We start from the raw sequence: 23,295 nt of genomic DNA on the forward strand, positions 1-23,295 counted from the left end.
AATGGTCAGATTATGGATTCAACTTTTTAGGGATATTGCCTTCCTCTGCTAAATTGCAAAGTTGAGGACAAATTTTCACATAATCTTTGGTGAAAGTGAGTGGTATTTTTAGTTTACTCTTTTACTAAGGTGTATATAGCACTTAGGTGCCTCTGACTTATAAGAGGAAAGATCTCTGCTTAAACTCTCCGCCTTAGACAGACCCTAAAATTTGCCTCCTATACCCCGTGTGCATGAAAACCGAAATCCAAGTTCACCTAGTTTGGCAAATGTCCTCAAATTCCTCTTACCTCTCTGGTTCTCGTCATCACAACGTCTCTGGCTTGAGTATTCCTCACTTTCATTCCAGCTAAATAGTGCTCTTAACAAAATGTTTTAAAGCTTTTATCTAGCACTTTAGTTGTTTATAGTGGCAGTTTGGTGTAGTAGTATTGTCTGCTATCTTATCAGAAACAGAAATCTCCTTTTGCTATTTGACTCAATTTAGATGGTTTCTATTATTTTAGACAAATGCTTATAGCAACTACATTTTTTTTTCCACAAAATGATTGGCCTAGATTTTTTTTAATTGTATAGTTTCATGGGCTTTAAAATCTGAACTCTATTTGTGGTTATGACACAATTTTTATTTATAGTTAATTTTTGCCTTTTCTCTTTCTTTTTCTAACTTGATTAGGCCAATAATTAATAGAGACAAATAAAGAGGAGTTAAAATAGAATGTAATAAGATCTGTGAAGTTTCTATGAGTGCATTATGGAGGTACTCACAAAAGACATTTTGTCAATATTTAAATGGGGAGATGTACATAAAGCTCTTAGCAAGCAGTCTCATACTTGCAAAGACCTCGATAGATATTAAACTTGGTCATACTAGGGAAACCTACCTTAGAGAGAGGGTAGGAATTATCCAGACAAAGGGATCATTGGATGAATGGGAGAAATCAGTTTGTATAGATAGAGCCCAGAGCAACTAAGTAAACTTTAATAGAACTAAAGTGTGGAATAAAAGGTAAGTCTGGAGAGCCAAGAGTGGGACATACGTAGGGCCTAGTAGACATAATAAGGAACTTTATCCTAAGAGAAACATAGTATTGGAGGGTTTCGAGCAGGAAAGTATCTTATTTCTATTTATGTTTTAGAAATATTATTTTTGGCTGCTGTATGGAAGATATCTTAGATGGGGTCACTGATGGATACTAGGAGAACAGATGGTGGACTATTGAAGGAATACAGGCAAGAAATGAAATAGGAAAAATAGATGAATGGGGTATCTGGTAGGTGAACCGTTAGAACTTTATGAATGACTGGATGTTGGAGTGAAGGACAGGCTAGAGTTCAGGACAAAGCCCAGGTTTCTGGCTAGGGCACCTGGGTGGTTGGTGTTATCATTCACTGATATGGGGAACAAAAAAAGAGGAGCCGGTTTGGAAGGTACAATAAGTTTTGTTTTGTACATGTTGAACGTGGGATGCTTTTGATACTTGTGCTCAAAAGAACGTGTCCTCTGTTCCTGGTCTCTCTCAGGAAAGTGTAAAATATGTAGGTTTCCCTATAACTACCACGAAAATGACCAATTTTCCTTAAAGGGAGGCGGGAGATCTTACACAAAACTTCAAGAACAAAAACCCAATTCTTCTGTCCTTTTCTCTACCTTCTCTACATTCGGTTCTGTGCGAAATACATTCTGATTTTATGCTTTGTAACATATGGTTATCAAATCATTTAATTTAGCTTCTAGACAATATAATTCAGCTTTTCCTGGCCCAAAAGACATGATGTTGTTGACAACCTCTAAGACGGCCCCCAGTGATTTCCACTCCCTGGTATTCACATCCTGTATAATCTCCTGCCCTTGAGTGTGGGCTGACCTTTTTGACTCACTTCTAAGGCACATAATATGGCAGGATTGATGCGATGGAACTTCTGAGTTAGATTATAAAGGATTATGGCTTGTTTGGGGTGCTGTATTTCATATTCTCTCATGGCTGTTTTGCAATGGGGGATACCAACTGCAATGTCGTAAAGTAGCCCTGTGGAAAGTTGCAAGTGGCAAAGAACTGAGGCCTACCAAGAGGCATGTGAAAGATCTTGAAAGTACATCCTCTTCCAGTCCAGCCTTCAGATAAATGCAACCCTGGCTGACATAGTGATTGTAGTCATGTGAGAGACCACGAATCAGACTCACTCAGCTAAGCTGCTCCCAGGTTCACCACTCACCAAAAAGAACGTGAGATAATGTGTCTATGTTCTCAGCCACTAAGTTTGGGAATAATTTGTTATGCAACAATTGATAACTTATCGACTGCTGGGAGGACATTCAGACTGAGTCACAAAAAATATATTTCAGATATAAGAAAAAGAATGTAATGATTGAGATCACAAGCTATTTTGTTTATTGAAGAGTTAAAATAGTACATTAACAAAACCTTATTTGATAGAGAAATAACACCAGAATTCTTATGAATGTGATTATCAGCTAAACCACCAGAGATACTGGTCCTGCTGAGTTCCTCCACAGCTATGTAAATCAAAGGCTGAGATTGGCTGAAGTCAGGATACAAATCACTAGACAGTTTCTTCTGGAAGGACAGAATGAATCAATAAGGCCCGTAATAAGGAAGTTGAAAGAAACCTTACCCTTTGGAGAAAGAGTACTCTGTCATTCCTGTAGCCAAGGCCCAGGCCCAGCCAAAAGGAAGCAGGGGGTTGTAACAGTGATCCAGTGAGTCTGGCCCCAGAACTCCCTTCAGTGTGTCTTTTGCTTGACTTTGGAGAGTGGACAGGGCATCATTTGGAAGCTAGAGAGTTATTTGACAATAAGAAGATGCAAAGATTCAAGTCCCAGACTCATCCTTTGATCTTGAACCATTAGTGCCAGAGGTCTCTTGGCCTCTCGTGTCTGAAAAATGGTCGGTATTAGTGTCACCACCTTGAGGGACATAGGTGCGTCTCCATGAGTGGGTGAATGATTGTTCTGGTGCTTGAGATGGGAAATGACTAGCAAACACATCTCTTCTCTGGTTATATGAGACAGGGACCAAAACAGGGAAGAGATGAGAGGGGGACAAAGACACCAGGCCAAGAGGTGACCATTTAGGGTTTCATGCTATAAATGACTTTGGATTTCCAGAGATGAAATAAGCCTCTCCAGCACAAGGCAGTAGCGTGTCACAACCCTAGGGCCTGGCTGGTTTTATCAATCTGGCAGTTCAAGGTCAGCGCAAAGGACATCCCCAACACCTGAGAAAAGAGTTGGGAAAATATCAGGTCTTCATAGGAGGAGCCATCTCTCCCATAACCCCTGGGATTAGCCCTAGAGAAAAACAAAGTATTCCTCACACTGGAACCACCCTTCCTGCCATCACTTCCAATTCCTTCTCCGTTCCCTTAGTTAGCTTTAGAAAGGCAGCAGGAGATGATGGTGCAAAAACAGTAGAGGATAGAGTGTTGGGACATCTTTGTCTCCTTAAGAAGTCACTTGTATAGTCAAGTTCTGCACAAGTCAACGCTGTGCAGTGAGCCATCTCTACACATGCCCTGGGACTCCTTGGTTTCCAAGCAGAGAAAAACTGTTTCCCCCGGAGCTTCTTGATCGATATCTTAGTTATTCTGTGACACACCCAAAACACTTGTATATAAAAATAGTAGAAATGTCACATAATAAAAAATTTGCCCCTGACTTATCATGCTAAGCAGAGAAACAAGGAGGAAATTGATTGTAACTTTTATCAACTCCTGCTTAGCATACAAGGCCAAATTTTCATATAGAATGTTTATCTATTGCAAGCTTTTCCATCCCAGCTGAGTGAATGACCAAAGTAGGGGTCTGCTTGATGACCTTTAATTTGACTATGAAGCAATCATATCTCTTAGGGATAAGTTGACCCGATAGATCGGGATATTTTCTGTATGCCTCAAATTGGTAATGACATCATTTGCTACGTGACTGGGGAAGCTCATATTTATTGAGCATGTACTATGTACCTGGTAGTGTTTTAAAACCTTACATGGCTTAAATAATTTAATCTTCACGATAGTCCTGTGGTTAAGTTCTTACCTGGATCACACATACACAGATAGTGATGATTCCAACATGCAGGAAATTGGAATGAAACCACTGTTTTGCTTTTGCGTAGCAACCCTAGAAAAAAATCACAAGTACAAATGATAACACTATATTATTTGACTTTATCAGGAGGCTAATTTCAGAAGATAGTTTCTATTTTGCCTTATGCCAAGAGACTTAGACCATTTTTATTTTCTTTCTATGGTTGAAGAAACAGGCTTCAAGCAGCAAACATTAAACAGAACCCTTTCTGGTGTTGTTATCATTACAGTGACACCTGATGCAGAAGTCCTAGATCTTTGCACACTGAGTCAAAGTAGCTCCTGAGAGGCACCTTAGCAATAGGTATCCTTAGGTTTTTTTGAACTCTCACTGCTGACTTGAGATTACTAAAAGTGAATATAGCCCGTGGAATTCTAGGTTTGGTTGCATCTCAGCTTCTGCTGAAATGTAAATCTATCATGGCCCTACCAAGCTCCAGGGCAGCTCTCGTTGGTGAGTGTTTCAGTCTTTCTTCACAGACCTAAAAATGTCTGGAGATTTTCAAAAAATCCCAAGGGTGCATAACATGGGGTAACAGGAATTTAGGAACTTGATCTTGAGGGAATATGACCTTGGCTTCTTCTCTGGGCTTAATCTGGAGGTCCGAATTCAGTGGACCGGTTGTTTCAATAGTTCCACCAACTATCTCTCTCCCCAACTCCTCACTCCTTCATTTATGATTCATTTCACCAAGGGGCTGGGTGATGTCTTTTCCAAGAAAGAAGAGCAGAGAAAGAGGAAGAAGGAGAAGCTTTTCTAGCTCACCTTTACAAATTTCTCTTTCAACAATAAGACCTAATTTTTGCTCAAGAAAAATGTAGATCTACCACTGTCATCACATAAACCTTCCCCCCTCTAATGTAATAGTTTAGAGTAGCAAGATTTGTGATGGCCTTCCTAGTCTAAATGAGGCTGTTCCTTTTTTGTTTCTTTTGTCTAGTTGTCTGGACAACTTTTGTCTAGTTTGTTTAGTTACCTGGGTTGTCTCCCTGGCCTCTGTTTTGTCCAAGGTTCCCTGTTTCTGGCGGGGACGATTAAGCTCAGTATGACTGGAGTTTCTAAGACAATTGAAAGTTTAACCAAAGAGATTAATAACAGAAATATTGCTTAAAAAATTACCTGAACTTGTGGACCTTGGGGGCAAGATGCTGGTGGGTGACCGTTCCAATCACTTGTTCCATTGACACCACAACATTGCAGCTAAAAGCCAAACCCCCAAGAATGTGATGGTTAGAAAGTCAACAGAAAGAAAATTGAACCTTGGAGAGAAGGTGGGCCCTTCATATCTGACTCTAGCCAAAAATCCAGAATTACCTGGGCTACTATGGCTCCTGAGAACAAAATACTTTCAAATCCATCATACCATTTCCATCACATAAGGTTGCTTGAAGCAGACAGGGCATATTTAATTTACTCACATTTTACACATGAAAAATTAAACACACAGCGGATTTAGTCTGACATGGTTGAGTCTTCCTTACGTCTCAGTAGGACTTAGATAATAAGCCTACCTGAGAATGGGAAGGATGAGAGAATGTAGACAATTTTGTACCAATAAAACTGATTCCTGTTATTCTGACTTAGGGACTGTGGACCTTAAATTCTGAAACTTTCAAGAAAGGAAGGTCCTTCTAGCTCCCAGGGACTGAGGTTGGAAAATCAAATCTGGTTGAGCTGAGGAGGATTTCATCTACACTCACCAATGACTGGATGGAATCCCACATCTCCCTGGTGCTGTTGTCCGAGCGGTATTTCTGGATGCTGGTAGTCAGGCTCTCAGACACATACTTATTCAGCTGGGCGGGCACATCCCAGCAGAGGAGACATTATAAAAAGCAGGTGAGTTCAAGGAATAAGCAATTTCTAGTATAGGCTAATGGTTCCATTTGCTCCTCCCTTCCAAATGATCTCCTCAGAGCTAAGGGTGTGACAAGAGGGAGTATATATACAGGAAGATGGTGCGTGGTGGTGATCTCTTGCCCTTCCAGAACTCTAGTTTTTCAGAGGAAGAGGGACAACCAAAGCATGGGCTCTCTTAGGCATGGAGACAGACATTTTCTACTGCCAAACATGGAGAAAAGTAAGTAGGAGGAAGATAAACTTGTTTTTATAGCTCTTCCTATTCATGCTTCAAAGCATGACTCAACAGCAATCTCCTTTAAGAATTTTTTTCCTCTCCCCAATTACAGTTGATTTTTCTTCTTCCATCCCTTTTCCACTTTGCTTCTACCTCTATTATAGGATTTATTTGGGGCCAACTTCTTCCCTACAGCCAGAAATACAACGAGTTGTGCTCTTTGTAGCTTACCTTCTGTTCATACACGAAGAGCAGGATGGCCAAGGTCACCTCCGCAAGGAGGATAATCAGCAGCAGGATAAAGAACTGAAGCAAAGCAGAGACATGCTCACAGTGCTGATTCCCATTCTTCCCTCACTCCCACGCCACGCTGGAAACATCTAGGTGTGTCTTTGCACATGTGCAGAGGCTCCTGTTCCTGCCCGCTCGGACATTCATAAACCTTCTCTTGCTTTATGAGGGCTGTGTGTCATTTTTCTACAACTAGACCCCAAGTCTCTGGAGGGCAGATCAACTGTCTTGTAACTTTGTTCTCCCCTTCCCATTGTGCCTACCCAATTCCAGGCGCATAATGCATATGCAATACTAGTTGTTGAATCAATGAAGCAATTTTGGCATCGGCTTTTTGACAGCTGAACAAAAGACCAGCAAACTAACCTATGTGCCTTTGGAGTTTGGGGCCTGGTCCTTTCTGCAAGATCAGGGCTAGTTTGGGGTGGGGGCAGGTGATAGTGGAAGTTGAGAGGAGCCCTGTACAGGTGGGGAGAAGAGGTATTCTAGTCACCCTCCTAACCCTTATTTATCTCCAACTGGAGAAGCTTGCTCCCTCTATGCTAATCACACACCACAGAAAACACATTTTCACTTCTTCCCTCTCCTTCACCTTTTTATCCCAACACTAATCTTGGCGGCTTTACCTTTTCCCTGTGTCTATCATCTCCTATCTTTTGCCATTAATCTGAGAGCTATCTGAGAACAGGGACTTCTTAATTCTATCTCTTGGCTCCAGTTTGAGTTGATTCATAAAGGAAAAGAGATTGACCAATGACTTAAGGAAGAACCGAGGCAACTGGGAACACTTACTTACGGACGGAGTGGCACTGTTACAGCAAGCACTATTCTGGGTCTACTAGAGCAACAAGGAGACTTCCTTCAGAGAGCTTACAAACAAAACCTAAGTCCAAGGGTTCTCCTCAGGATACTTAACTGACAGGGAGCAACTGAAAGGTTCTAGCATCTCTCATGTTAGATCACAATGGCTGCCACCTAGGCCTTCACCTAAGCTGAGTCATCACACTCTAGTGTGCCTTGTGCAGATCTGAGATAGAGAAGCATTTTCTGCCTCCTTTTAGGAAGGCCACAGTACTCAGAAGAATCTAGAGAGTAGATTTTCCACCACTTAGTGACTCTGACTCAGATCCTCAAAATACGTACCAATGTGAAGAGCACTTAGGCAGGTGGATGACACTCGATTTCAACCAGACATGAAGAAATAAAATGCCATAAAGGCAAATTATGATGCGGGTCATTAGTAACACTGTAAAATGAATCCCAAGGAGGATAGCAATGTCCTCTGCCACCCATCCCTGGGATCCCAGTCAGAAACAAAATACTAGTGGTCTAGACAGACTCAAATGGTCTAAAGTGCCAATCTTATGTTCCTATGATTTCCCTGTGACCATAGATTAGCCACCAAGAAATATCTTGCCTGGGGCTTAGGGCATCACGTCCCTCTACCTAGGGTACCACATCTGCTGCAAAGGACTCACCGACATAAGCAGGCACTTGTTCTCCTTGATGGAGCCCATGCATCCCAGGAAGGCAACCACCATGATAATGGAGCCCACGATGACAAGCACATTGCCCAGTGGGAGGAAGGGGAGCAACCAGAGGTTGTTGTGGATCAAGAGATAGATCCCAAAGCCCAAAATGCAGCAGCCACAAAACTGAAAGAAAGAATTCCGCAACACTCTTGAATATCTGCTCACATTCTCACTTCAAATTAGAATCAGCTCTTTCCATTGGTTCTATTTTTTTTTTAATTTTTTTTTTAACGTTTATTTATTTTTGAGACAGAGAGAGACAGAGCATGAACGGGGGAGGGGCAGAGAGAGAGGGAGACACAGAATCGGAAGCAGGCTCCAGGCTCTGAGCCATCAGCCCAGAGCCTGACATGGGGCTCGAACTCACAGACTGCGAGATTGTGACCTGAGCTGAAGTCAGACGCTCAACCGACTGAGCCACCCAGGCGCCCCTCCATTGCTTCTATTGAGACTGTCATGAGCAACCTCTTTCTCCAGCTTTCCCCATGCATCCAGAAAAGAGGTGACCCTAGCTTCTACCCGTGATGTCCTACTCATGCTTCATCCCACCCATATCAGATAGCAGGGGAAGCTCCTTCCTGTGAGTAATACAGTATCTTCGTGCTTCAGATCCCCCACTCCTCGTTCCCACAACGGCTTACACGTGGTCTTCCCTTTGGAAACCACAACCGTTAGAGGGGAGGCCCTGGGTGAGAAGTTTATCTTGCTAGGCAGAAAGCTAGAGAAGCCAAACTTTTAAGAATCTTCTCATAGACACTTGAGTACAAACCGATTCTATATTTGAAGTTCAATTGCTGGATTTGGTACAGTGAAACTTTCCCGAGAAAGGGGACTTCATTTTCAATCAGCTATTTGTCTAAGGGACTGGGGCGAGGGGAGAGCAAGAAAAAGAGTCATTTATACACAGAACGTAGAGTGTCAGGTTTCTCACCCGTAGATGTCAGCAGTGAGCAGTAGTCGCCTAAAGTCCCCAGAGAGAAACAGCCCGCCTATAAATAACTGCACTGGTACTTTTCAATTGTATAAGCATATCCTATGGGAGGATGGGAAAAGGGGAGGAAATTATTACTCCCTTGTTCTAAGCTGGTTATGTCATTCCAACACGCATTGGTTGCTCTTCGTAGCAGACTCTTCAGTAGAGGACAGAGAAATAGAGTGTAGCCGGGAGGAGGTGAGCTCAGTCATGCTCGGAAGAAACACACTTACCCAAAAGAGCAAGTTGAAGAAAAACAGAACGTACTTCAGCAATTTCAAGCCACTCATGCCCATGCTGGGATATTCTTGCCCTAAAAAGTGAAAGAAAAGAGGAGGTAAGTGACCTGGCACCAGAGAAGAGAGGACACAAATGTTCAGGGTTTAAAATCTCCAGCATCACCATGGGTTTGAGCTGCGACTCTCCTCTGGGAAGTTTCCCCAAACTCCCGGATCTCTCGATCTCTGCATTGAGGTACCAATCGGTTTATCTTGGACTCTCACTTTGGCTCCAATTCTGCAAGCCAAGAATGCTTACCGCTGAATTAGATGCTGTAGAAGAAACCCATGGAGCTGCTCTCAGAGGAGAGTGAGTCACAGTGACACCCCTAGGCCAATTCTCAGAGACTAGAGCTTGGGCACTCGCTCAAGAAGGTGACCAGGGTTCAGGCATTAATCAGCTGATTCATCAGCTGTGGAGAAGGTCAGTGACTTGATCAGCCTGTTCCTTAAATGCCCTGAGATGCATGTACATACCACATGTGGTCTATAAACCTCTCCACATGAAAATGGGGGGGGGGGTACCTATGTCTGATTCATTCTTTTATTGAAGCAACGTTTATGATGTTTTCTGTCCTAGATACAGTGAGAGATATAACCATGACTCTCCAGTACCTACCCTCCAGAAGATGTGAATCTTACAGCAGAGGTAAAACTGGCTAACCAATACCCAATGGAGGAATGAAAAGGGATAGAAATTGGAGCTTGATTTTTTAAAAAATATAATTTCATTTCCCAGCAAGGACATTAATGTGCAAAGCCTCATCCTCAGTTCTAGAGATCTGGATACACAATTGTGAATTTTCTGTCAGACACAATTAGTTTCCCTAGAGTAACTCATATTTTAAAACTGCACATAAGACTGATCCATAAGGCAGAATGTCAATTTATTGGTTTTTTCCCATTAGAACTATGCCTTTTCTAGTATATAGATTGCGTGTATAATCCATTGCTTCTACCCTCTTAACAGCAGCCAGAAATCAGATGGTCTTGAGGGATAGGTCAGTAAGTGAAACCCATGATTATTTAGTCTTAAAGGAACTCTCTGGGAAGGGAGAAATGGAAATATACTATTATAAGGTTCTCATGTGTGTTGTGGTAATGTCACTTGAGGAAAGACTGTGGTGAGTTAGAGATGTAAAGTATAAACCATAAGGCAACCTCTAAAATAACAAAACAAAGAATTGTAATTAATAAGCAAGCAAGGGAAATAAAAAATTATTTTAAACTACTAGATTAATTGAAAGAAACCTAAAAAGAGGAAAAAGGAAACTGCTGTGGTCTGAATGTCTGTGTCCCCACAACATCCACATGTTGAAATCTTAATGCCCAATGTGATAGTGTTAGGAGGTGGAGCCTTTGGGAGGTAGTTAGGTCATGAGAGTAGAACCCTCCTGAATGGGATTAGAGCTCTTCTAAAAGAGACCCCAGAGTGCTTGCTAGCTCCTTCCACCTTGTGAGGACACAACAAAAGGTCTGCAACTCAGGAGTGGCCTCGCCTGACCATGTTAGCATCCTGATCTCAGACTTCCAGGGTTCAGAACTGTGAGAAGTAAATTTCTGTGGTTTGTAAATTACTCTGTAGTAGTGTGTTATAGCAACCTGCACAGACTAAAAGAAAAACAAAGAACAGATGGGGAAAATAGAAAGCAAATATTCTCAACTCTAGCCATATTAATAGCACAGTAAATGAAATGCTCTAAATATTCCAGGTATGACACAAGATAGCCAATTGGATTAAAGAACATTTAGTAATGAATTATCAGCAAGAGAAGTTAAGAAAACAATCTCATTTAAAATTTCATCAAAAAAAATAAAATGCTGGGGTGCCTGGGTGGCTCAGTCGGTTGAGTGTCCAACTTCCGCTCAGGTCATGATTTCACAGTTCATGGGTTCGAGCCCCACATCAGGCTCTGTGCTGACAGCTCAGAGCCTGGAGCCTGCTTTGGATTCTGTGTCTCCCTCTCTCTCTCTGCCCCTTCCCTGCTTGCACTCTCTCTCTCTCTCTCTCTCTCTCTTAAAAAATAAACATTAAAATAAAATAAAATAAAATGAATAAAATGCTTAGGAATAAGTTTAACCAAAGTGGTAAGAGATCCTGGACACTGAAAACAACAAGAAACTGATGAAAGAAATGTAAGAAGACACAAATAAATGGAAATATATTCTATGCTCTTGGATTGGAAGAATTAATATTGTTCACCACCCAGAGTAATCCATGGATTAAATGCAATCCCTATAAAAATTTCAATGGCATTTTTCTCAGATACAAAATAAACAATTCTAAAATTTTTGTGGAACCACAGAAGACCCTGAATAGCCAAAGAAATCTTGAAAAAGAAAAACAAAACTAGAAGCATTATATGTTTTAATTTCAAAATCTATTACAAAGCTATAGTAATTAAAACAGTATGATGTTGGCATAAAAAACAAACACATAAATCAATGGAACAGAATATAAAGCCCAGAAATAAACCCATGCATATGTGGTTAATTTATTTACAGCAAAGGAGCCAAGCACATACAATGGGAAAAGGCAGTCTCTTCAATAAATTGTGTTTGGAAACCTGGACAGCCACATTGCGAATGAATTGAACTGGACCCCTATCTTCCACCAATCACAAAAATAAAATAAAAATGGCATAAAGACTTGAATGTAAGACTTGGAACCACAAAACTCCTAGGAGAAAACATAAAAGGAAAGCTCCTTGACATTTAGTTTTGGCAAGGATTTTTCAGATATGACACCAGAAACAAAGGCAACAAATGCAAAAATAAGCAAATGGTCTGTATCAATCTAAAATCTTCTGCACAGTAAAAGAAACCATCAACAAAATGAACAGACAACCTACTTAATGGGAAATAATATTTGCATCATATATCTGGGAAGAGGTTAATATTCACAATATATAAAGAACTCCTACAACTGAATAGCAATAAACAAAAAGTAAAATCTGATTTTAAAATGAGGAGAAGGGGGTGCCTGGCTGGCTCAGTTGGTTAAGCATCTGACTTTAGATTTTGGCTCAGGTCATGATCTCACAATTTGTGAATTCAAACCTGCCTCAGGCTCCATGCTGACAATGCAGGGCCTGCTTGGGATTCTCTCTCTCCCCCTCTCTCCTTGCTCCTTCCCCACTCTCTCTTTCTCTCTCTCTCTCTCACAGTAAATAAATAAATTTTTTTTTTAAATGGGCAGAGCAAGTGAATGGACATTTTTCTAAAAAAGACACACAGATGGACAACAGGTACAGAAAAAGATGCTCAACATCTAACCATCGGGTTGGGAAATGCAATTCAAAACTGCAATGAGGTATCACCTCATACCTGTTAGAATGGCTATCATCAAAAAAATAAGAGATAACAAGTAGTGAGAGGACATGGAGAAAGACAACCCTCGTTGCACTGTTGGTGGGACTGTAAATTGGTTACAGCCACTATGGAAAACAGTATGGAAGTTTCTAAAAAAAAAAAAAAAATTAAAAATAGAACTACCCTACGATCCAGCAATCCCGCTTCTGGGTATATATCCAAAGGAGAGGAAATCACGGTCTCAAATATCTGCAGCCCCATGTATATTGTAACATTATTGACAATAGCCAAGACAGGAAAACAACCTAGGTCCAAACTTCAATAAAGAAAATGTGGTATAAATATACAAAAGAACATTGTTCAGCCATGAGAAAGAAGAAAATCCTCCCATTTGTGACAACATATTCTCAAAACTCAGAAGACAAAGAGTCCCATTTAAAAATGGACAGGGCGCCTGGGCAGCTCAGTCAGTTAAGCATCCAACTCTTGATTTCGGCTCGGGTCACGATCTCACGGTTGTGAGATCTGAGACTGAGCCCCATGTTGGGCTCCCCACTCAGTGTGGAGCCTGCTTGGGATTCTCTCTCTCCCTCTTCTCTGCCCCTCCCCCTGCTTGCACGCGTGCTCTCTCTCAAAATAAATAAACATTTTTTAAGAATAAAAAAATAAAAACATAAAAATGGACAGAAGTTATGAACAGATAGTTCACCAAAGAAGACACATGGATGGAGAATATGTTCATGAAAAAGTACTCTACTTCATTAATCATTAGGGAAATGTAAATTGGGGAAATGAGATACCCGTACCTCCTAGAGCGGCTAAAATTAAAACAAAAACAAACAAACAACAACAACAAAAACCAAAGACAAAAAACTGACCATACCAGGGACTGATAAGGCTATGGTTTTGGTGAAAATGTAAAATGGTATATCCACTTTGAAAAACATTTTGCCAGTTTTGTGAAAAGCTAAACATACACTTATCATATGATTCAGCCACACCACTCCAAAGAATTTACCAAGAGAACAAAAAGCATATGGTCATACAGACTTATCCAAGAATGTTCACTGCAGCTTTATCTGTAATAGCCCCAAACTGGAAACAACCCAAGGTCCATCAACAGATGAATAGAAAAACAAGTTGATATAGCTATGAAATGGTGCACCACTCTGGAGAAAATAAAAAGTCAACTGTTGATACACAACACAGCGCTGATGAATCTCCAAATAATTATGGTGGATGAACAAAGACAGAAAGAAGATCCATACTGTATGATTCCAGTTCTATACCATTCTGGAAATGAAAACTGATATATAGGAACAGAAAGCAAGCAGATCAGTCATTGGGGACGGACGTAGAGGAAAGTGATGGTAGTGGCAGTGTTAGATAAATGAAAGGAGAATAGAGACAGGCAGGAGAAAGGGATTGCAAAAGACCACAAATAATCTTTTGGAAGTGATGAATATGTTACCTTGACTGTTGTGACAGTTTTAGGCATGTACGCATTCGTCAAAAGGCCCTTCCTAATTTGTTCCTGTCCATTTCTCCAAACTTATGGCAACATCTCCTGTCTAGAGAGCAACACTGAGTGCTTGTTTTAATGGCTCCTTCTTTACCTGTGCCCTTTGCTGGAATTTGTCCCTTTCTCTCCCTCTGACCCCTTACTTTGGTTAGCCACTATTCATCCTGACACTCGGCTCCAGTGTCACTCTTCCAGGAAGCCCTCTCTCCTTGTGTCTACCTCTCCACACCCCAGCCGACTCCCCACAAGGAGTGCCTGTAATACCTACACATCTCCATTATTGCCCTAGCCACTTTGTCTTATAATTATCTCTTTCCTCTCTGGAATGTGAGCTCCTTGAGGGTAGGAACTAGTTTATTCATCTTTGAATCCTCGAGATCTTACACAGTCCCCTGATCACACTAAAAAAAAGTGCGATTCTTCAATAAACCTTTGTCCATTAACCCCAAATAAGCTGATGGAGTGCAATAAACGTGACACGGCAGCATCCGAAGCCTTGGGCTTGAGATTTATGCACCAAGAAGCTAAACTTTTGGACGTGGGCCAATAACTTACACAGAAGGTTGGGCCAGATGCCTCCTAAGGTCACCGCTTCCCTAACATCCGGGGATTCTGTGAGACCTGCTTCAGGCCCCCGTAATTGAAGTGTCCACAGAGCACCAACTAATGAGGCAGCCAGAGACCTGCAAATGGCCCTCCTGATTCTTCCCTTCGACAGGAAGAAAAACCTCTTGTTTCTCTTTCCATGATTTTCCACTTGCTGAGACTCCCACCAGTTGAAGGAGAAAAGCTGCCTATTTGGTGGAGATGGTCACTACTTTCACCACACGCAGTGATGGCCCCACTTTTTGTATTAACACAGATAGAACAGCACTCTGCTCCCCCACCCCCCCACCCCGCTTTCTTCCTTGTGACTGTGCCAGTTATCAGCTCCTGCCCCTTCCGACCCCACGGTCTGGAAGAACTGATATCTCTCTGCAGTCAGAATCTGCTGCCCAGCCCCATGACTCATGGTTCAGTGAAGAAAGTCCCTGACATCAGCTTCCAGGAAACTCCTGTGATGAAACTGCAGTTAGCTGTGGCCATCTCCCACGGCCCGCTGTGGAGGCCAGGAATGAAGCTCACTTTTTAGTTTCTGCCAAGCAATGATCTTGGGCTAGTAAACCATCGTGTGCATTCCTAGTTCTATGCCTCCCCCCTTTTTAAACCCATACTTGCGGGGTCATCAAATCTAGTCTTGAAGCAGTCAAGCTTAGGAATGGCTAAGGTTGGGGGGCACCTGTGTGGCTCAGTCAGTTAAGCGTTCGTCTCTTGGTTTTGGCTCAGGTCGTGATCTCTTGGTTTGGAAGTTTGAGCCCCACCTCGGGCTCTGTGCTGACAGCGTGGAGCCTGCTTGGGATTCTCTCTCTCCCTCTGTCTCTGCTCCTCCCCTGCTCTTGTGTACTCTCTCTCTCTCTCTCTGTCTCAAAAATAAATAAATAAGTGAGTAAACAAACAAACAAACTTAAAAAACAAAGAAGTGGCTAAAAACAAACTTAAAAAACAAAAAAGTGGCTAAGGTTGGGACAGAAGCTTCAAGAAGCTATCAATTCAATATAGCCTTATGTGATCCAGTCTTGGAACCACAGTAAGATAGCTTCGGTGTTATGCAGACTGTTATATTTATGAGATGTTAATAAGTGTTCCCCAAACAAAATCAAGCAAACAAAACCATAGGGACTGAAAGGAATCCATGGTCAAATAATTTTGGAAGTAAACAGGATTAAATAAAAATAAAAGAAAAAGCAATAAATAGTTCTTTTAATGAACGACTTCTGAGCAACTTGTCATACACTAATGTACATTGTTACCACACACCTGTTCTTACAAGATTACTTATAATAACTCAAAGGACATAGTGTTCCATGGAACACAGTTTGATAAACACTAGTTAATGGAATCAGATGGACCTCGTTTTGAATTCTGGTAGTGCTGCATGCCAGCAGTGTGGCCTGGGGTAAGCTGTGTAACCTCTCTTTCACAACCGTCTCATCTTTAAAATAGTGATATTCACATACGGTTCACAGGGTGTTCAGGGGGTTAGATGAGATAACATTTCCTGGATGGCTCAGCATCAGAGTGCTTGGTTCAGTGAACACTGACTAAAAGATCGTGTATTTATTTATTTTTTGAGTGAAAATGTGTTTTATTTCTCTTTTTTGTGTATTTTATTGTATTTATATTAAATATAATTTATTGTCAAATTGGTTTCCATACAACACCAAGTGCTCATCCCAACAGGTGCCTTCCTCAATGCCCATCATCCACTTTCCTTTCTCCTCCAACCCCATCATCCCTCAGTTTGTTCTCAGTATTTAAGAGTCTGTATGGTTTGCCTCCTTCCCCCTCTGTAACTCCCCCACCCCCAACCACTTTCCTTCCTCCTGGTCTTCAGTTAAGTTTCTCAGGATCCACATATGAGTGAAAGCATATGGTATCTGTCTTTCTCTGCCTGACTTATTTCACTTAGTGTAACACTCTCCAGTTCCATCCACGTTGCTACAAATGGCCAGATTTCATTCTTTCTCATTGCCAAGTAGTATTCCATTGACTATATAAACCACATCTCCTTTATCCATTCGTCAGCTGATAGACATTTAAGCTCTTTACATAATTTGGCTGTTATTGAAAGTGCCGCTATAAACATTGGGGTAAAAGTGCCCCTATGCATAAAAGATCAAGTTTAGAGCTTCCCTACCAGTCCATTCCTAAGGGCAACCCCAAGCTTCCTGCTAGATTTTCAGGAATAAAATACATCTGAGGGACCAGAAGGGACCAGAAGGCCTTTAATAATCCTTTGCTTGATTCATTTTTGGGTAAACACTTAAAAAAAAATCTTTGTTCACCCTCTGCAAAAAAATTCAAACAATAAAGAAAGTACAAGTGTAAAGCATAAAAATCTTCTGAAACCCTATATCCAAAGATAACCACAACTGACATTTTTGGTGAACACCTTCCTAGACATTTTTCTCTATGTGGATCTATTTGACAATTTACACAGAAGGACAAGATATTCATCAAGGTGACTGTTGGCTTCCTATCCCTTTCTACACAGAGACTGTAGAGGTTTGTGGAAAGTGGGGCCTTGATTCACACAAGATTTTTCTAAATAGAAAGAAAATCTGTTCTCGAAGAGGGCCCCTGAGTTCAGGCCAAAATAAATTTAAATAGATGATGGAGTTCACTGAACCCTGTACAATGCCAAGTTCTTCACAAATAAATCTTATTTACTGGTGCAAGGTCACCCAGCTAATGAACAGCAAACATAGGGCACAAGGCAAGGTCTCGCAGCCTCCTAGCCCACCTTCCTTCTGCTGCCCCAGGCTCCATGTTGTGTCTCTCACTTCCCAATCCAACTCACAGCCCTGCAGTGTGAGGAGCCCCAGGAGGACTCCTTCCATCCTTCAGCGTGAACCCCTGTGAGCAGTGGCTGCGGAGGAATGGGGGTTCTGCAAGTATGTCTCTTTGAGGAAGTAATAAGCAATTGCAGGGGGAGAGGTGATACTCAAATAAAACCACACCAAACCATCCACGTTGATGCATTAGTTTCCCCTCATTTCTCCGTCACTTTGTCCAAGGAATGTGTTTGTCATCTTAGTTCTCCCCAAAATTGTGGTCTGGTGAAAACTTTTTCCTTTTCAAAGCTGCGATCAGGGAGAGAAATTAGTGATCTGTAGAAGAGAGAAAGAAGGAAGAAGCGAAGAGGAGGGAAAAAATGAGGAAAGACAAATCCAGATGATCTTGGAGGCTCATTTCTTAGAGGTTGTGTTTCCCTTTGCTGAAAGTATGTGGAGGTTTCCTGTGAAGGGTCCCTGTCCTAGAGACCCATCTATGGTGCATTCAGGCAAGCTATGTCCAAAGCAAGCAAGTTTCTCTGTAGGATAATAAAAGCTGCTTATGTGGTATTCCCATCAAAAGTTTGAATAACCTGAATCCAGTAATGAAGAAACAGGAGACAAATATAAAATATAGAGACATTCTATAAAATAGCTTCAGGAATATCAATGTCATGAAATACAAGGAAAGACTCAGAAATTGTTCCAAGCAGAAGGAGACTGAAGAAACAGGACAGTTAAAAGCAATGTGTGATCAGAGATTTCCAGTCTCCATAAAGATACTAATGGGATACTAATTCAGATGCAATCTGAATAAAATCTATAGATTGTTAACAGTATTGCATCAGTGTAAATTGCCTATTTTGATGAATATAAAGTGGTTATGTAAGAAAATGCTTTTGTTTGTAGAAAATACACAGTAAAGTACTCTGTGGGAAAGGATATTAGGCCAGCAATTACCCCCAAAGAGAAAGTCAAGGAAGGATAAAGAAAATGTGATAAAAGGTTACTATTTGGGAAATCTAGGGGAAGGGGGATTCAGAAATTCTTGGTAGTGTTTTTGCAAGTTTTCTTTAAGTCTGAATTTAAAGAGACAGAGAAGGAGTGGAATATGAGTAAATAATCTAAGGAATTCTGATCTTTAAGTCATTACATCACATAATTCCCTAATGGTATAAATACTGAGATTCCACAGGAGCTGTTTTTAGAAGAACAAACCACGGGATGATTCTTTAGAGCCTCTGTTTGCTCCTGATATAGATTATTAAGCCATGAGTCCAAATTTAAAAGACATGAGGTATCAAAATAATTTCCCACCCCCATTCCTCAATCCAGTTCTCCTGAAATATAAAATGTCAAACAAAACTTTGACAAATTAAATATATTTTAAATATTTGATTTGTTAGCATCTTGATGTCAGATCAACTGGATTTATAATTAAGTCATGTTCTTTATGTTTGCTCATGTTAAAGTGTACTGGAGATTTCTTTACGTTTATGAGAAAGTTTATAAGGAAAGAGAGTATAGTGTAATGAGGAGGAAGGAGCATCCCATTGAGAATCAGGAATTACTATTTAATTGTACGATTTTGGACAAGTTTCACCCTACCTGGAAAATAACCAGTTTAGAATGTTACAAGAATAGCTAACATTTCCTGGGCTCTCACTATGAGTTGAACACTTTATTCGAACTTCAATAACCTCTAAATTCCACTGAAGTAACAACATTCTAACACTTGGAAAATAGTGCTCTATTTGGAATGATGACAGCTCTTGGCCATAGTTATGATGTACTGATGTTACTGCTTGGGTAGGAAGCCTCCTGTGTGCTTGTGACGTGGGGACTGAATAGAGGACTTGCCTCTGTACCCCAGCACAGAGGTCTGAATGCTCACCCAATGGCTTTGGAAATGGCTCCCTTCTTCTCAAAGAAGAAAGCTGTGTCCAGACAGCTTTCCCACAGTCACACTCCAGCTGCAGTCCTTGCTTCCTCTGGCCCAGCAGCCACCCTGGAGGCCTACTGTGTGTAGCAGTCTTCTCTCTCTGTTTCTTTGCTTCAGGATTTTGTACCTGCAGGGGCTCTTGGGGCCCGGAGCTTCCTGAGTTCAGGTACCCAGTCTGTGGGCCCGGGGTGATCTGCACACACTGGGTACTCAGTACAGGAAGTGCTGGGGGAGGACTAATATAAGAACACAAACCAAACCACTGTAACTAAATCAACATAGCATTTCCTGGAACAGAAGCCGAGAGAGAGAGAGAGAGAGAGAGAGAGAGAGAGGCCATAACCTCGAAAAAAGCTCCTAGCTTCACCCTAATCTGGGGGAAATCGAGATTGAGGAGTAAAAAATCTGCCCCTTCACCCTCATTTCAGGCCACATCCTATCAATACTGACATCTCAGCGTACCCCTAGACCTACTACCCGCCCAGTTGTTTGGTCTTGCTTCTCACTTGCAGGTTCAAGGGTTCTAGATCCAAGGCAGAGAGGGACATTTCCACTTCCTGTGCTCCTGCAGCCATGGCTTGCACTACAGCCTGACTTGCTTACTCTCATTTCAAATATGTCTGGGGGGTGGGAGGGTCACACTTCTTTAAGTGTGCATATACTGTGCCCTACCTGGAACGCTGTTTACCCCCAGTCTCCATAGCAAAGTCATACTTCTTTGAAAACGACCCAAAGCAGTCACTTCCTTCCCAAGGCACACTCCAACATGCCTACCACATTTTGTGCACTTACCCTCCATTATAGAAAAGATCACATTGTGCTGTATTTGTGTGTGGTCGTGTCTGTGCTCCATAACAGAATCTACAAATGCTTTGAGATTGATAAGCACCAGCTTTCCCTGTCTCCAGCACTTAGCACAACGCTTAGCTGTTCTTATGCTGTGGGCTGGGACTAAGGAAGGGGAACAGGTTTCAGATCTGGTGTCTGAAGCCCTCTGGGTGGTCAGAGGTCAACCAGAGGACACCAGGAATCAAAGACCAATGGAGCTTGATCTTGCCGGTTTGTGCCGGTCAATTACCAAAGGAGAAGTGGCTTAGCAGCCGCAAGTGCACAGGGATGGGCTTTGAATCATTCCCTGTGGGCATAAAGGCTCCCAATCCTTTCATTTAAAGGCTAAGTACTCTTAATTGGCTCACAGGGAAAACAACACAGGAAATCATGCTTCAGCTCAGTCTCTGCTCCAAACCAACCGCAATTTCAAAACAGTGCAGATTCTGGTGGAGACTGAGAAGTAAAACTTCTTTGTTCAGCCAGCAGCTACGACTCTGCCTTTGCTCAGTGGTCTTTCCACAGCACTTACACATCTGATATCATACACATACACATACACATCTGATAACATACACATCTGATATCTCTTATCTTCCACAGGAGTTCCTAAAGGGCAGGACTATTTTCAGGACCAGTCTCTACCTTGCTACTCTGCCTCCCCACCAGTATCTTCCAGAGCACAGTGCCTGGCTCCAGGAGGCACTGAACATATGATTATTAAATGAATTCATTAAGAAGTCTGGTCTTGGGTGCATCAGTCAGTAGAGCATGCGACTCTTGATCTCGAGGTTGTAAGTTCGAGCCCCACGCTGGGTGTAGAGATTACTTAAAACAAAATCTTAAACAAATAAAATAAAAATTTTTTAATTTGTGGCTCAGTGGCCCCTGAGGTGCTTTGGGAATCTAAAGCCCTCGGTGGCATTGCTATCCCTCATTGTTAGGTGGGTGGGTATGGTCCTTGAGGACTTTTCTGTCTCCTCCCGGGTATGATCAGTTGAGATTCTTGCGGGTCTTGGAAGGAGAAAGCTCTGATATTCAGTGTTTCCTGTGGTCACCTGACATCCAGTAACTATTATGGTGGTCACAGACCACCAGAACCAAAGCCTGGCCATGACTTTCCGAGTCCAGGAGGCCACAGTCATTCGTTACATGGCGTGAATTAGAAATGGTTACAATATCAAGTTTTGTTGGTTGATGCATGTCATATTATGTTTATCAATATTTACATTTTGTATACTGAATGTATACATTTGGCAGGGTTTGGCAGAACCCTGAGGATCACAATGTTCTTTCTGCTATTTGAAAACAATCAATCTAAGCATCTCTTAGGCGCATTCAGTTTTTACCTCTTGATACACAGGCAGTGGGCATTCTCTGTGTTCCTGACTCTGAGCTGGGTGTTGTCATTTGTAGCTGTCCTTCTATTTAGTGGCTCTGAGGAATCACAGTGAGATTCATAAAAATTTGTAAAATTAAGAACTGCCGTCTTCCGGCTGCCTTTCTTAAGGCTCTGGCTGTTGGCTCTCTCCTCACCTTAAAATCACAAGATCGGTCTTCTAAGAGACCTGAACATGTATGAAATCTCCACAATTTCATGTCACACAGAGGGCTCCAGACATCAGAAATGACTACACACAAAAATTCAAGTTCTGAAGCAACTTAAGCATATAAACGCCCTGACCCAAAGAGGTATCAGATAATGCGAACCAATTAATTGAAAAGTCTTTCTGGCCTGCTTGCCTTTTGAGGGGTGCTAGGATCTTGGTCTTTCTACCTTCATGCACTAAATATCTGTGAAATAGAAGTTGCAGGAGGTTTTAGGCTTACTAGAGAGATCTACGGAGACTCCTAAGAAGATACCTTATCCCACACAATATGGTTCAGGTCTTTGCTCTCAAGTCCAATGAAAATATCACCAATCTTACCTTTTGCAGGCACTTTCGCTCAATTCTTCAGGCAGGATTGGTGATTATACTTGAAATGGCCACGACAAGGCTGGTAACACGGACGTCCGGGGCTATTTGTGTAAAAGGAGAAGTGAATGGAAAATAAATGTGCTCATGCTGTGATGACAGGAAGCCCAGTTGAAGAGAGGAGGAAGTGAGGCTCTGCCCACCTTCTTGAGCCTCAGAGGTACAGAGATACTCCTTCCCCCGTGGCCTGTTAAACACCTACTCCCACAACCCACACAAATAACTAAACTTGTTTCTATGAAACCCATGAAAAGTCAAAGATCGAGCTGGTCCAGGCACTAATCGGTGAGCACTTGTGGGTTCTAGGGTGATTTGGGCATTGATTTTTGTCTAGAAAAACTCAGTGCTTCTCAATTGAGGTGGCATCTCAGAATTACTTGTGGATCTGCTCAAGAATAAGTATGCCTGGCTCTCCATTTGGTAGACTGAGACTGGAGTAGAACCCAAGAATAATTATTTTTAAAAGTTCTCTAGGACTGAGACAGGAATGTGTCTTAAGGCCCTTGGCCTTCTCCCCACCCTCTCTCCAGCTGCCTTCCAGAAGATCTCTCATCTCCTGTTGAATTGGGCTGTCGTTTCCAGACTTCTGTGTCTCAGAAGTTGGATTTTCCTTGTATAAGGTTATTGTCAAAGGTAAACCCCAAGACACAATCCAAAGGACACTGGTAGAAATGATTTGGTTAGTAAAGGGAGCCCCAGATTTAGGACCCAAAGCTCTGGGTTTCAATTCCAGCTTTATCTCTTCCAACTCTGTGGTACAACCTCAGCCTCTCCCCTTCAGTTTATTCATGGTAACATCTAATAATAATCCTTCTAGATATTTACTGTTATATCCCCACTAACAGATGAGAAAACAGAGGTTCAAAAAGTTTAGATATTCGGTTCAAGATTATACAACTAAGAAACACAAGAATTGGATGTTCTTTAACCTCCATGTATTTGTGGTCTTTCCAAATTCTTTCTTGTGGTTGACTTCAAGTTTCATAGCACTGTGATCTGAAAATATGCATGGTATATCCTGATCTTCATGCACTTGTTGAGGGCTGATTTGTGACCCAATATGTGATCTATTCTGGAGAATG

The 23,295-nt window shown here is 41.7% G+C and overlaps 1 protein-coding gene across 2 annotated transcripts; it reads right to left on the reverse strand.

The window, feature by feature from the left end:
• Positions 1 to 2,565: 2,565 nt before the first annotated feature.
• Positions 2,566 to 22,257, reverse strand: CD53 (CD53 molecule). 2 transcript variants are annotated; one of them, XM_049616602.1, is made up of 8 exons: positions 22,166 to 22,257; positions 9,215 to 9,294; positions 7,955 to 8,131; positions 6,417 to 6,491; positions 5,809 to 5,904; positions 5,228 to 5,308; positions 4,058 to 4,141; positions 2,566 to 3,240 (listed from the first exon to the last, which is right to left on the reverse strand). In XM_049616602.1, exons 2-8 carry the CDS (start codon positions 9,275 to 9,277, stop codon positions 3,169 to 3,171), a joined length of 648 nt encoding a protein of 215 aa, XP_049472559.1. In that variant the 5' UTR covers positions 9,278 to 9,294; positions 22,166 to 22,257; the 3' UTR covers positions 2,566 to 3,168. The 2 variants fall into 2 exon arrangements, with proteins under 2 accessions (XP_049472559.1, XP_049472561.1); XM_049616604.1 differs by lacking the exon at positions 22,166 to 22,257 and adding an exon at positions 9,519 to 9,679.
• Positions 22,258 to 23,295: the final 1,038 nt, after the last annotated feature.

Source organism: Panthera uncia (assembly GCF_023721935.1).
Source record: "Panthera uncia isolate 11264 chromosome C1 unlocalized genomic scaffold, Puncia_PCG_1.0 HiC_scaffold_4, whole genome shotgun sequence".
Classification (NCBI taxonomy): domain Eukaryota; kingdom Metazoa; phylum Chordata; class Mammalia; order Carnivora; family Felidae; genus Panthera; species Panthera uncia.